At 32.4% G+C, this 15,818-nt stretch overlaps 1 protein-coding gene across 1 annotated transcript; it reads right to left on the bottom strand.

Moving 5' to 3' along the window:
- Positions 1-1,333: 1,333 nt before the first annotated feature.
- LOC132307408 (1-aminocyclopropane-1-carboxylate oxidase 1) lies at positions 1,334-3,116 on the bottom strand. Its single transcript, XM_059805154.1, has 4 exons — positions 2,905-3,116; positions 2,576-2,802; positions 1,852-2,185; positions 1,334-1,758 (listed from the first exon to the last, which is right to left on the bottom strand). The coding sequence occupies exons 1-4, from the start codon at positions 3,007-3,009 to the stop codon at positions 1,462-1,464; spliced, it is 963 nt and encodes a 320-aa protein (XP_059661137.1). The 5' UTR covers positions 3,010-3,116; the 3' UTR covers positions 1,334-1,461.
- Positions 3,117-15,818: the final 12,702 nt, after the last annotated feature.

The raw sequence follows: 15,818 nt of genomic DNA, 5'->3' as shown, positions 1-15,818 counted from the left end.
ATGTAGAAATTAAGACAAATATAAAGGCATGAATTAAAATAAAATATTAGATTAGCTTTTTAGTGCAAAATAAAGTCAAAAAGGCTTGTCTATAATCTTTAGGTCTAAGGGAACCACTTTAATTTGTATTAAAAAAAACACACACACACACACAATGGTGAAAAGCTTATTTGTAGATTAAGTTACTTTAATTTAAGAGAGTCAGAAATATTAGTAGCTTGAAATGAGCCGATTGGTCAAGGAGATTAATACATGAAAATGGGGTATTTGCAAGTGTAAAATTACATAAATTCAAAAGAGCTAAAAAGGAAATTAGTTGTAACCTTGAAATGTACATTATAAATATAAGAATGGACAGAAGTGAGAAAAAGGTAAAAGAGAAATAGGTTGGATGGTAGTAGTAGAATGGTTGAATTTAGAATATAAGAGGCGAGGTAAGAAAGGACCATCGACAACATTAGGTCCACTCTTATGGTGTGATTGCACCCACTCACATGATTGATGAATACTTGCTTTGGTAAAGTACTTTCCAAAAAAAGAACTTGCTTTTATGAGCGTGTGATATACAATTTTTTCTAAAAAAATAAAAGCATTTGATGTGTGTGTGTGTGTGTGTGCAAATGGGTATTCATGTGATAGAAGAGTTTCATGGATTTAGCTGCATGAATCGATAGCTGATCAACAACATTAGGTTCACTCGTATTGTGATTGCACCCATGATTGATGAGTTAGAGTAACAGCTTGCTTTGGTAAAGGTTTTTTCTTTTTCTTTTTTGGGTAACATGACTTGGTAAAGTACTCACCCAAAAAAATAATAATAAAAAATTGATTTGGTAAAGTTTTTCAAGCAAGAAGGGAAAAAAAGTTATTCAATAGGGAGTTAGTCTTTGCCAACGGAGAACAAAATTTTATAAATCTGATGAATATAAAGCATGTGATATATATTTCTTTTGTCAATCTGGTTAAGCATGAGATATATGTATATATAATTGGTATTTTTGTGTTGAAGCCAACAAAAAAAATGAATATAATGTGGAAAACTAACAATTATGAGCATAATTGAAATAGAGGCAAAAAGGTATTTGCCTATATGAGGTCCTAGGAGAGAGATGAAGTCTGACTAAACCTTTGGAATTCTTTTGCATAAGTGAATCAAGTGGTGTCCTTGTATTTTTCATTCAAGCAATGATGACTGCATGAATAATAGCAACCATATGTTCTCTCAGAAACTTGTTTAAATGATTGTTTTATCTTTTGGTTACAACTCTGTAGGCCCACCTGTATTTTAATATTGAAAAAAAATACTAAGGAGAGAAAAACAGTAACAACTAACTTTATCTATAAGATAACTTTATTATTATAAACTACAAAGTATAAACTTTGGCGACTTACAACAAATAGCATAATATGACTTATAAAGAAGCAAACTTATTTGGACATTATATTGCTTAAAATCAGCACTTAAGCCGTTGCAATTGGACCCCCTAATTTAACATCAGTTTCCATGGCTTTCATGATTTCAAATCTTGGTTCCTTGGCCTGAAACTTTAGACCAGCATATAGGTTCATGTAGTCGTCAAATACGAATTTCGGGTACACTTGTTTCTTCTCCTCTGATTCTTTCTCTATCAATGCTGGTGCTGGATAGATAACAGCATCATTTCCAGGATTGTAGAATGAAGCAATCGACATCCGGGTACCGTCTGTTTGAGCAATCACACGGTGCAGCACACTCTTGTATTTGCCATTAGTGATCACCTGTGTTTGTTAAAAGTATTTTAGAATCGTAATTATAAATACAATATTTGACTAGTGATATATTATTACAACACTCTGGATTATTAAATATACCTCTAGTTGGTCACCAAGGTTGATCACAATGGAATGGTGCATCGGTGGAACATCAATCCACTTGTCATCCTTGAGGAGTTGGAGACCGCTGACCTTGTCGTCTTGGAAGAGTAAGATGATGCCACCAGCATCGGTGTGGGCTCGCAGTCCCTTGATCAAGTCTGGCTGAGGGCATGGTGGGTAGTTGCTCACCTTGGTGCCGAAGTTCGGACCCTTTGATCCATAGAAAGCTTTCTTCAGGTAACCTTTCTCTAGTCCGAGGTTTTCACATAGCAAGTCCAGAAGCTCCTCTGCCAGTTTCTCTAATCTTACAGCAAATTCTTTCATCACCTTCCTGCATCATTCAAATGGATGTCAAACTAGAAAGAAACATAGGATACACCATTTTATTATTTTTAGGCGGTTGGGGTTCAATTTTCCGTCGAAACATTTGATTCATGTAACCGACCCAAGTAATTGGGAAAAATGCTCTATTGTTGTAGTAGGTCGGGGTTCAATTCTTCATATTGATGAGGTCATTTTAAGAAAGCAATGTAGATTGAGGTTCAACTTATAAATTGGAGAAATTGATGAAGATTAGCATAGAGACTTAGATTATGATAACATTTTTTACTCTCCCATTGCTGGTACCCAAGGCCGGATGTGAAGAAGAGGTGGGTTGGTGTCAGGGAGACAAATCTCTATGATGATGGACATTTATGCTAAAATATTTTGATTTATTTACCTGTACTCATCCTCCAGGTCGGGGACTTCTGAGATGGTTGACACAGGGAGGTGGCGCAAGTGGAAGGTGCTCTCCCAATCAATATCGGTAACCTCTGCTTGGACACCCTCTAGAGCCTTGCTTGCCACCATTTCTTTGAACCTCTGCTCCATACACTTCTTGTAGTGCTCCTTTGTCATTCTTTCCACGGTGTCCAAAAGATCATGAGGAATTCCATGATGCACCAACTATGATTTTATAAATAAAAAAAAAACCTTTAGATTCATATAAATAATGTGTAGGTATTGATCAAAACAAAAGCATGACAAGGAAGAGTTGATATATAATACCTCAAAGAAGCCCCAGTTCTCACAGGCATCTTTAATCATCTCCATGGTGGCACCTCTCTCCTCACCATTCAGCTTCTCCATGTTGATCACTGGGAAGTTCTCCATCTCTCTTCTCAAAAGCTATTCCTCTCTCCCTCTCAAAAGTTATTTCTCTCTCTCTCTCCTCTCTCTCTCTCAAAAGCTGTTTGTTTTTTCAATGTAGAGTGTGGGAGTTTGGTGTGCAATTTATAGTTGGTTTAAAGCAGCAACAGTAGGGAAGATAGATGTTTATTGGTATGCCATGTCACTTGTGGGGTTAGGGAAAAATGGAAAAGAAAATTCACTTGGACTTTTGTGGGCCCCCACTGTGCCTGTTTGGTCCAATCCATGAATAAGGGCTCTGTGCCTTAGTCCAACCATCTCTCTTTCATGGTGGGATTGGACCACCTTGGTGGCCAAAATTTTCTTCTTTGCATTCTTGACCATGACCAGAGTAGTGGCTGCTAACATTTTGTATGTATCTGCCATTTTTAATTTGCTTGGTTGTTTCTGATAGGGATGATGTGTAGGAAGTTGCCAAGCTATTTCCATTTATATCCCAAACAACTACACAACCCTTTTGCATATCTAATGTTTCTTGGAGAGACTGTTGACAGCTTGACATGTGCACATTTCACACGTATTAGTGTGTGCTTTTATCTTTGTGGCTCTGCGCCCTGCCCTAATTACTGTCAACCAGTCATAATCCCCATTACAAAAGAAGGTTACACGTTTAGCAGACAAACAGAATTCACTGGCATGGTTGCATATCCCTTTCATTAGGTCATTGACACTGTTTCTTATGCCTATAATTTGTTTTTACGCCTATAATTGTCCATTGGCTGTCTACAAGTTTGTTTTTCTTTTGGATGTGACTTACAATGGCAGCTGTAAGCCACCGGAATGAAGTTAAATTGATGATAAAAAAAACTTAGTATAATGATAGTTAACCACTTGATTACTAATATGCTGTTTATGTATTTATTTTTATACATACATGCAATGTATAGGATACACTGGTGTGGTTACTCTCCGTCTAGAGTAGCAAAATACTATGAATGTCGAAATATTTTACGTTGTTTTGAACTCAGCTCACGCGCTGTTTTAATGGGCGGATAGCCCGGCCCTTGGAAAAGCGCTTTATACGGCTACACTCGACTACAGACTAAGGCACATGTGGTGGGGACGCGCACATTATAGGGTTTTTTCACACACTAGGATTATTTAATATGGCGTAAGCAAAATATACTAATTCGTATATTCTGCACATTTTCACACACTGCACATTTTTAATAATTCGTATATGAACCTACGAATTTGGACAAGTGTATTTAGAAATATACTATGTTGTGTTGAAGGATTGAGACGTTAGGTGGTTTGGAGTGGGATATATACTCGTATAGATATCAATGAACCTTGTGTGATGAAATTGTACTGTTTCAAAGATTTTATACTTAATTTTCAAACCTCTCTCTTTTCTTTTTTGGTTTTGTTTTAGAAAGAACTGTCAGTTTATGACTATGATGGAATAATACTTTCTGCAGTGTTCTGTAGAGAGAAAGAAAGAGGTGTGGAGGGAAAATAGAAAGAAATGAACTAACAATCTTTGTTCGATAGAGATAATATAAGGAAAGGAAGGAGCAAAATAAATGAAGGAAGACAAGTGGACTATTATAAAAGTTTTAAATTAAATACTTTCATAAATTATACAAGTTTTAAATTACAATATTATCCTCTATAAATTATAATATAATAAATAATATTGAATATAATGATAAAAACAATTAACGTTTTTTTTCTCTCTCTCTCTCTCTCTTAACGAACATAGTAAATTATGAACTTATTTTCTTTTCGTCTATCCAACTGAATAAAAAGAAAAAAATACACAATTTCTTCCTTAAAAATGTTTCATTCATCCTTTTTTCTTTTCCTTGCATCAAAAGAAAAATAGGAAGGATGACCTATCTTTTCTTCTTTAGAAATTTTAATCACTCAAAAAAATGGGTGAATAAATGTAATACTCCTAATTTTAAAAGGATAGTTTTGGTATTTATTTATTTGTTTTAATTGTATTTTTAATTATTTAATTAATTATTTGACTAATTGCTTATGTGTTTAATTGAATTAAGTATTACTTGATTATTTGATTATGTGTATTATTTGTATTTGTCTATGTGTTAATTGTTTAATTAGATTGTGTGCTTAAATGGTGTTTTGATTAATTGTAAATTAAATGTTTTCTTTTCTTTTATTATTTTATTTTATTTTTCTTTTATGGTTATGGTTAGTAGTAATGGGCCAACCAATTGGGTCCCATGGACTACTTGGATAGAAGGTTGGATGTGTATGGATTATTACCCATGGATAGTGTATGTATATATATAGATATATATTATATACATATATAAAAAGGAAAGTAATTTATTAATTACTTTTATGGTAACTTGGGTAGTAATATTTAATTTGATGTATATGTTTTATATTTAAATAATAAAAATATACATAGATTTGATACGTGTTATGTTTTAAGTTACTTTATAATATTATGGTAACTTAAATATTATTGGATAATCCATTAATAAATAATGGAATGTGTATAATTTATTTATTTAATAAACATATACATAAATTATATACGTAACATATTTTGCTTACCTTTTTAATATTTTTTTTTTATTATTTTTTAGTTGGCTTGGATTGGGAAAGGGGTCAGGGTTATTTTATTTAGCCTATAAATATATAGCTATAGGTTGTAAAAGGAGGTTAGAAATATTCACGTGATATATTCTAGAGAGATAGTGTTAGAGAGGGAAGGAGGAAAAGGAAGGAATGAGGAGAAAAACCCTGTAGAGAGAAGATCAAAGAAGAAGAAGTTTAACTTTCGATCCGAAAGTTTAAGGCAAGTTCTTCTTCTATTTTTTTCCATTTGATTCGTGTTTCTATACATGCTTAGGAAATTCCAGGATTTATTAAATACATAAAATTAAATAATTATGCATGTTTAATTGGATTAAAACATAGGTTTTTACGAAATTGGTTCATATCTGTTTCTGTGTTATAAATTGATAAATGCATGATTTTGATTTGATTTCTGGTGTGAATTTTTACATGTTTGAATTATGTATTTTTCATATCTGTGGAATGATGGAACGTAGAAACATGTCTAGGATTCCTGAATATTAAATAGGGATTAGGTTTGGGTTTAAATAAATTTAAATACACTCAATCATAACGATACTTGCTATTTGAATGTTTTAAACAAACGAATGGATTTAATCTTTTAAAATGCTTTAGCAATTGAGATTAAATGTGTAGGATGAATTGGATATGGAGAATGCTTATTTGACGATATAATAAAATATCATAATGTATAAGATTCAATTTGTGTAGGACATATGATATAAGAAGCTTAAATAAATAATAAGTCATTCATATTATGTGTAACTTGATATCATATTATCATAATTATTTCTGGAATGTTTGATGTATTTCTTTAATTGTTACATCAATTGTTGGATTGTGTGGTTTAATGCACCGGTATGGGACGGTGGCATTTTAGGGACGGATTAACTTATCAGTTAAGTCCTACCTATTTTATATAAGGGAATGGGTTAACTAAAATGTTAAATCCTACTTATATTCAAGTCAGGTCAGCTGAACAAGTTGAATGACTTATGGATGATTAATTTATTATATAAGGGAATGGACTAACTAAAATGTTAAGTCCTACTTATATTCAAATCAGGTCAGCTGAACAAGTTGAATGACTTATAGAGGATTAATTTATTATATAAGGAAATTGATTAACTAAAATGTTAAGTCCTACTTATATTCAAATCAGGTCAGCTGAACAAGTTGAATGACTTATAGAGGATTAATTTATTATATAAGGAAATGGATTAACTAAAATGTTAAGTCCTACTTATATTCAAATCAGGTCAGCTGAACAAGTTGAATGACTTATGGAGGATTAATTTATACTGGATAGGATGGTTACTAGATTATATATATATAAGTATGGTACCATGATATGAGCTTGAGTCTCAGGATCAGTGGTTAGGATGCGTATATCGCCAGGGATGTGTAGCTAGATATAGTGTAGTTGTGTACCCTGGTAGGTCTAGGTACTCATGCCCACTATATGTGCGTTTTGCATGTTGCCTACTATTCAGGTTAAAACAACCCTATAGTCTAGTGAGGTTCCTTTAGTGTGTGTATATATATATACGGATTACTAGTTACTGTTGGATTGACTAGGATGTATACGTGTATCGGATCTCTGCTTGGACTATAGTAGAGTAGAACTTGTTTGTGGGCCTGACCCACCATTATTTTTCAGGTGTTCGTCAGGAGTAAAGGTTGTTCGTGCTGAGTTGGGATCAGTCTACTTCATTCCTCCGATGCTACATAGGAGTTCCTTTATGATTCAGTTTACTGATTTAGACAGATATTGTTGTCATTTGTTTAGTTTGGATTTTCTAGGGGTGCACACAGTATGGATTCTCGAGTTGTATTTTGGAGGATCAGTTGTATCAGAAGAGTTTATTAATTAATGAAAATATATTATGAGGTTTATTATTAGATTATCATTTTAGTTTCTTGTCAGCATTTTATTTATTCTTCTTTATTCTTTTGTACTCTATGTTCGTTTATTGCCGATTTTGTTTTTGATATCCTCGGGTATTCGGGCGTGGGCCTGGCCAACCCGCATTCGGAAATCCGAGGGTATCACAGTTGGTATCAGCGCACTCCAGATTCAAGTGTCCTTAGGAGTGTCTTTCGTTATGTGACTTCCGCGTTGCGTCTCTTAAAACTTAGAGCCCGTATTAGGATTCGTTGTACTCTATTTACAGTTTGTTAGGAGGAGCTGATGTCAATTATATTTGAGTTAGGGATCGATGGTTTAGGTTCATTTGGCGTTACTTTAAAAGTATAAGCCAAGGAAGGATTTAGGTGTACGTGATAGGTCATCGCATATCGGGGCCAACACGACTTCAGTTGATCTCAAAAAGGAGACAAGCGAGGAGTAGGAGCCGAAGATGATCCTAATGGAGGAGATTTATGTGCATCCAATAGAGAGGGTACTAAATCTTGAAGATGGATGATCGCGCGAGGTGATCTGAATTGCTAATAGTATAGCGAATGTTATTAGTAGAATTGGGGTTGATCAATTTACAAATAATTAAGCTTTCTTATCATCTCTAAAAGAAGTATATAAAAAGTATTGTTCAGGAGTTTGGGGGTTGGATGTGTTCTTATCAGAATGAAATACATAATTTTTAAATCACATACAAGAGGACATTGGTATTATGTTGTGACGTTCTAATTCGCTTTAAAAAGCCAAGTTAGACAGTTTACATTACGCATATAAGAAAGATGAGGGTTAAGCCCTTGGTATTTTCCTAGGCAAATATTTGTGTTTTTAAGTATGTTTTAAAGGATATGTTTCGAGATTGGATGATTATTTATAAAATTATAAAAGAAAATTTTGAAAAAATCTAGTAAGGTTGATTTCAAAAGAGACTTTTTTTTTTTTTTTTAATAAAAAAAACGATATCCTAAGTAGGAGTATATCTTGTTTTATTGTGTTTATTGTACATGTTTTATTTTTATTTTTTTATTTTTTAAATTTTTTTTTAATTACTCGGGATTTGGTAGGTGGTTTAGTTGAGGACACAAGTGTGTGATCAACTAATTATTGTATTAATAACATGGTGTAATAGTGCTATTTACGCTAGATTTGTGAGCATACGGTCATAGGATTTAGTAGATACACATAAATCTAGCCAATCTATTGGACCTGGACATGTATCATTATGGTGTGTTTTGGGATGGGATAATTAAACCATCACTACGAGTCAAACAATCTAGAACGATTAGTTTGATATACTTTACGTTAGGTATGGATTCGTATAATATTACAACACCATGATATTGGTGGTTGTTAATGTTTAGGTATGCATGAGGTGGTGGTAAATAAAGATAACTGTAACACCATGATGATTTATCAGAGGTGCTGGATTTGCTGAACATTTTCTTGAAAATTTCAGAAGTTGTTACCAAGTCGGAAGGAGGATTTAGTATTGGATTAAGTACTTATTGGAATAACACCGAGTGAGGATAGGATACTGAATAAATATTCATCAGTAAATTCTTAATCAAGAATTTATTCGCGATGGTATGTCATTAGGAGGAATTTGCCGGTGTTGTACATGGAGGAGGAAACTAAATCTCTTCATTTCCATAAATAATATGGAATTATTTTTTTAGTCACAATTTGCAACAATTAGCTCTTGCTAGGAAATTGATGACTTATGTGGAGGATGGAAATATTTCATATTCTTTTGAAGTTAAACAAAGAAGTCGGATTGACACTAACTTGTCTTAAAGAAGCAGGATGTGTCGAAGACAAGATGGTGAGACCAAACACCTATATAAAGATGAGGTGCATGGTATGTATGGAAAGGTTGTAATTTGTTGACTTTTGTTGAGTTAAAGTCATAGTTGACTATTGATAAATGAAATTACTGATTAACTTTCAATATCAGTAAGTTTATCACAGATCAGTGGTGGATAGATTTAGTTGCAGAATTCGTTTTTGAAAATGCTCCAATTTAAACAATGAGTACAGACGAAAGCTGGTGGTACCGGATTAACGGTATTTTCTGCAGACAAATTGGATAGAGGATGCAAGGACTGAGTTTCACAACTCTTAGTTCTTTATTTATCCTAGTGGAAACATGATACTTCATGTTATGAAGCAGACGTTTGGAGGACAGGCAGGAGAGGGGACATAGTTATTTTGTCTCCCAGTGTAATATTTATTAGATAGTCGAGATCGACCATCAGAGATCACTAGATCATTTGCAGCAATTCCCTATATTGAAATGGAAATGAGAGAGTATTTTCTACGGATTTAGTTGAGGGATTGCTGACTTCGCACAAGGGTCATGATGGGATATTAGTTGACTGATAAGTTAGGTCAGCTTAGTTTTTGTATGTTTCGAACTGGTAAGACTTCAGTTCATACGAATATAATGGATCACGAGATAGTTTAGATGGATAGAAGTGGTGATTCATACTTTATATCAAATTCCGTCTAGTAGAAACAATTATGGAAATGGATGCTCTCAACAACCGATAAGATATTTAAATCATTCGGTTGGTTGATGAGTTATCAGTTGAATTTATAGCATGTGTAATAATAACACTTGTTATTACCAAGATAATTTAGGAGGTCAACTTTGAATATCGGAGCTGACCCTGGAGAAGGTGTTACCTTACTCAGATGGAGTTTAAGGTACTGAAGAAGGATTTAATAGTTTCTGTAAATAGTGTTATGACAGTCAGGCGACTGAGATGGAAAATTTATAATTTTTCTCGGTGTGCTCAGACGGTTAGAAGGTACATCATGACATCAAATGTCAATTTTGGTGAACAGATACGGATAAGGATGCATATATAATTGCCCTAAGTGTAAAACCTGCTACAATGATGGAAAGTTGATCATCAGATATCGTAGGAATCTTTAGCCACTTCCTAAAACAAATATGGAAGTTGAACTAAACAGGAGTGACAGTCGGTGGGAAGGATCGACATTGATTTGGAATTTCAATTTTCCATATGGAATCCGAGTGGTGGATTGAGAAAGATCGTTTGAGGACATAAATTTGAGTGATGCATATTTTAGAACTTCATAGTAGTTCTATAGTTCAGTGATAGTGGTGTTGTAGCATGTGGATGTCCATATTAGTGGATGTAAAATGCTATTTCGAAGGAGCTTTATGAAAAATTTATAGCAGCAGCTCTACTTCATATCTATAGACGGAGGAATTAATCGAGAGATTAAATTAGACCATAAAGGATATGTTTGAGGCGTATATCCTAATTTGATGGACAGTTGGAAGTGTTTACTTCACTTGTCGGAATTTTGTCTGTGATATTGTTGGCACAAGGAGGTTAGTGTGACAACTTTGGAGGTTTTGTATCTTTCACAATGCATACCTCTCATTTGTTGGTTGGAAATGGAAGTAAGGGTTGTACAATCAGACCTCGACTTCATTTAAAAATATGTCGGAAAGAGATACTTCCCTTCGTAATGGACTGCGCACAATTTGGAGGTAGCAGTGGAATGTTGTAAATAGTCGACCTCATATACTAGATTTTCTATCAGGGAGTAGTTTGCTCGTTATGTCTTCCATGTAAAAAGAAAGGCGAATTTTGGAGAAAGGTCAATTTTACTTATTATATTGACTTTTAGATAATTGTGTTTCACAATTGAGGCAGTCACCTCTGGATTAGCGTTACCAAATTATTAGTGCTGGGTGTATAGGAGTCTGTGCGTATATTCTATGGCACTTGGAAGTATGTAGATCATTCCCTTGTTAACATGGAAGGATTACGTTGTTATTTGATACAACCTATGCATCGTATGATTATTGTGTTTCTTAAAATATAGGAACCCTTTATACCATTTGGTATATTGGAGTTAAGTGGAGTCCTTATAGTGAGGTTGCGTCTACTTAGGAATAGGAAGATGTTTTTTGCTCACAGTTTCCAAGCATAATGGAAGAAGTAAGGGCGAATTCCGAGGACGGAATTCCTTTTGTTAGGGGGGAAGAATGTAATACCCCTAATTTTAAAAGGATAATTTCGGTATTTATTTATTTGTTTTAATTGTATTTTTAATTATTTAATTAATTATTTGACTAATTGCTTATGTGTTTAATTGAATTAGGTATTACTTGATTATTTGATTATGTGTCTATGTATTATTTATATTTGTTTATGTGTTAATTGTTTAATTAGATTATGTGCTTAAATGGTGTTTTGATTAATTGTAAATTAAATGTTTTCTTTTCTTTTATTATTTTATTTTATTTTTCTTTTATGGTTATGGTTAGTAGTAATGGGCCAACCAATTGGGTCTCATGGACTACTTAGATAGGAGGTTGGATGTGTATGGATTATTACCCATGGATAGTGTATGTATATATATAGATATATATTATATACATATATAAAAAGGAAAGTAATTTATTAATTACTTTTATGGTAACTTGGGTAGTAATACTTAATCTGATGTATATGTTTTATATTTAAATAATAAAAATATACATAGATTTGATACGTGTTATGTTTTAAGTTACTTTATAATATTATGGTAACTTAAATATTATTGGATAATCCATTAATAAATAATGGAATGTGTATAATTTATTTATTTAATAAACATATACATAAATTATATACGTAACATATTTTGCTTACCTTTTTAATATATATATATATTTTTTAGTTGGCTTGGATTAGGAAAAGGATTAGGGTTATTTTATTTAGCCTATAAATATATAACTATATGTTGTAAAAGGGGGTTAGAAATATTCACGTGATATATTCTGCAGAGATAGTGTTAGAGAGGGAAGGAGGAAAAGGAAGGAATGAGGATAAATGCATGATTTTGATTTTATTTCTGGTCTGAATTTTTACATGTTTGAATTATGTATTTTTCATATCTGTGGAATGATGGAACGTAGAAACATGCATAGGATTCCTGCACATTAAATTGGGACTAGGTTTGGGTTTAAATAAATTTAAATACACTCAATCATAACGATGCTTGCTATTTGAATGTTTTAAACAAACGAATGGATTTAATCTTTTAAAATGCTTTAGTAATTGAGATTAAATGTGTAGGATGAATTGAATATGGAGAATACTTATTTGACGATATAATAAAATATCATCATGTATAAGATTCAGTTTGTGTAGGACATATAATATAGGAAGCTTAAATAAATAATAAGTTATTCATATTATGTGATAACTTGATATCATATTATCATAGTTATTTCTGGAATGTTTGATGTATTTCTTTAATTGTTACCTCAATTGTTGGATTGTTTGGTTTAATGCACCGGTATGGGACAGTGGCATTCTAGGGACGGATTAACTTATCAGTTAAGTCCTACCTATTTTATATAAGGGAATGGATTAATTAAAATGTTAAGTCCTACTTATATTCAAGTCAGGTCAGCTGAACAAGTTGAATGACTTATGGAGGATTAATTTATTATATAAGGGAATGGACTAACTAAAATGTTAAGTCCTACTTATATTCAAGTCAGGTCAGCTGAACAAGTTGAATGATTTATAGAGGATTAATTTATTATATAAGGAAATGGATTAACTAAAATGTTAAGTCCTACTTATATTCAAGTCAGGTCAGCTGAACAAGTTGAATGACTTATAGAGGATTAATTTATTATATAAGGAAATGGATTAACTAAAATGTTAAGTCCTACTTATATTCAAGTCAGGTCAGCTGAACAAGTTGAATGACTTATGGAGGATTAATTTATACTGGATAGGATGGTTATTAGATTTTATATATATAAGTATGGTGTCATGATATGAGCTTGAGTCTCAAGATCAGTGGTTAGGGTGCGTATATCGCCAGGGATGTGTAGCTAGATATAGTGTAGTTGTGTACCCTGGTAGGTTTAGGTACTCATGCCCACTATATGTGTGTTTTGCATGTTGCCTACTATTCAGGTTGAGACAACCCTATAATCTAGTGAGGTTCCTTTAGTGTGTATATATATATATACGGACTACTAGTTGCTGTTGGATTGACTAGGATGTATACGTGTATCGGATCTCTACTTGAACTGTAGTAGAGTAGAACTTATTTGTGGGCCTGACCCACCATTATTTTTCAAGTGTTCGTCAGGAGTAGAGGTTGTTCGTGCTGAGTTGGGATCAGTCTACTTCATTCCTCCGATGCTACATAGGAGTTCTTTTATGATTCAGTTTCCTGATTTAGATAGTTATTGTTGTCATTTGTTTAGTTTGGATTTTCTAGGGGTCCACACAGTATGAATTCCCGAGTTGTATTTTGGAGGATCAGTTGTATTAAAAGAGTTTATTAATTAATGGAAATATATTCTGAGGTTTATTATTAGATTATCATTTTAGTTTCTTGTCAGCATTTTATTTATTCTTCTTTATTCTTTTGTACTCTGTGTTCGTTTATTACCGATTTTGTTTTTAATATCCTCTGGTATTCGGGCGTGGGCCTGGCCAACCCGCATTCGGAAATTCGGGAGTATCACAATAAAGGAGGGAAGACAAATAGACTGTTATAGAAGTTTTAAATTAAATATTATCTTAAATTATATAAGTCTTAAATTACAATGCTATCCTCTATATTATAATATAATAAATAATAATGAATATAATGATAAAAACAATTAAAGCTTTCTCTTTCTTTCTCTCTTAACTATTATGAGCTTATTCTCTTCTATTCGACCGAACAAAAAGAAGGAAATATACAATCTCTTTCTAATGATATCTCATCCATATCAAATAGAGCATTAAGAGTGCCAAACAGTGATGTTGATAATTGAATCCCACAAATGTGAATTATAATAAAGAAATGTGGAAATTAGGACAAATATAAATACATGAATTAAAATATTAGAGTAGCTTTTTAGTACAGAATAATGTCAAAAAGGTTTGTCTATAATCTTTAGGGTTTAGGATTTAGGGGGGAAAAAAACAAACAGCGATGTTGATAAATGAATCCCACAAATGTGAGATCATAATACAGAAATGTAGAAACTAAGACACATATAAAGACACGAATTAAAATATTAGAGTAGCTTTTTAGTGCAAATAATGTCAAAAAGGGTTGTCTATAATCTTTAGGTTTAGGATTTAGGGGGAAAAAAACACACACACACACACATGGTGAAAAGCTTATTTGTATGTTAAGTTACTTGATAATTTAGTCAGAAATGTTAGTAGCTTGAAATGAGTCGATTGGTCGAGGAGGTTAATACTCTTAATTAATACACGAAAATGGGGTATTTGCAAGTGTAAAATTACATAAATTCAAATTAGCTAAAAAGGTTTTTAGTTATAAACTTGAAATGTATATTATAACTATAAGAATGGAGAGAAGTGAGAAAAAAAGTAAAAGAGAAATAAGTTGGATGGTAGTAATAGAGTGGCTGAATTTAGAATATAAAAGGCGAGGTAAGAAATGACAATCGACAACATTAGGTGCACTCTTATTGTGTGATTGTACCCACTCACATGATTGATGGATGAAGAATACTTTATTTGGTAAAGTACTTTCCAAAAATAGAACTTGCTTTGGGTAAAGTAATTACACTTTGCTTATGCGAAAATAATTTAACAGATTTGATAAAAATGGAGCATGTGATATATACTTTTTTTTTTTAAAATACTTTATTTGGTAAAGTACTTTCCAAAAATAGAACTTGCTTTGGTAAAGTAATTACACTTTGCTTATGCGAAAATAATTTAACAGATTTGATAAACATGGAGCATGTGATATATACTTTTTTTTTTAAAAAAAAAAAAGAAAAAAAAAAAGCATTTGATATATGTGTGTATGTGATAAAAATTTCATGGATTTAGCTGCATGAATCAATAGATGATCAACAACATTAGGTTCAATCTTATGTGTGATTGCACCCACTCACATGAATAATAAAAAGTTGATTTGGTAAAGTTTTTCAAGCAAGAAGGGTAAAAAAGTTATTCAAGTGGGAGTTGTTAGCCTTTGCCAATGGAGAACAAAATTTAATAAATCTTATTAATATAAAGCATGTGATATATATTTCTTTTGTTTTGAATGGTGTGTGTTGTGGTGTGGGATTGATACACGTGATCTAAAATATATATATATATTTCTTTTGTTAATCTTGTGAAGCTTGATATATGTATATATTTTAGTTGCCGGAGTTATTTTTTCAAATGCCCTCCTTGTAATCTTTATATAATTTATTTCAGTTGCTTAAATTTTCAAAAAAAAAAAAAAAAATCTCGTGAAACTTGATATATGTATATATATTGGTTTTTTTTTT

This window comes from Cornus florida, unplaced genomic scaffold (assembly GCF_030987335.1).
Source record: "Cornus florida cultivar Cherokee Brave unplaced genomic scaffold, ASM3098733v1 CherokeeBrave_3.0.0_Hap2_Chr05, whole genome shotgun sequence".
NCBI classification, from domain to species: Eukaryota; Viridiplantae; Streptophyta; class Magnoliopsida; order Cornales; family Cornaceae; genus Cornus; species Cornus florida.
The sequence above is the reverse complement of the archived record's forward strand: the minus strand, read 5'-3'. Positions and strand labels throughout refer to the sequence as shown.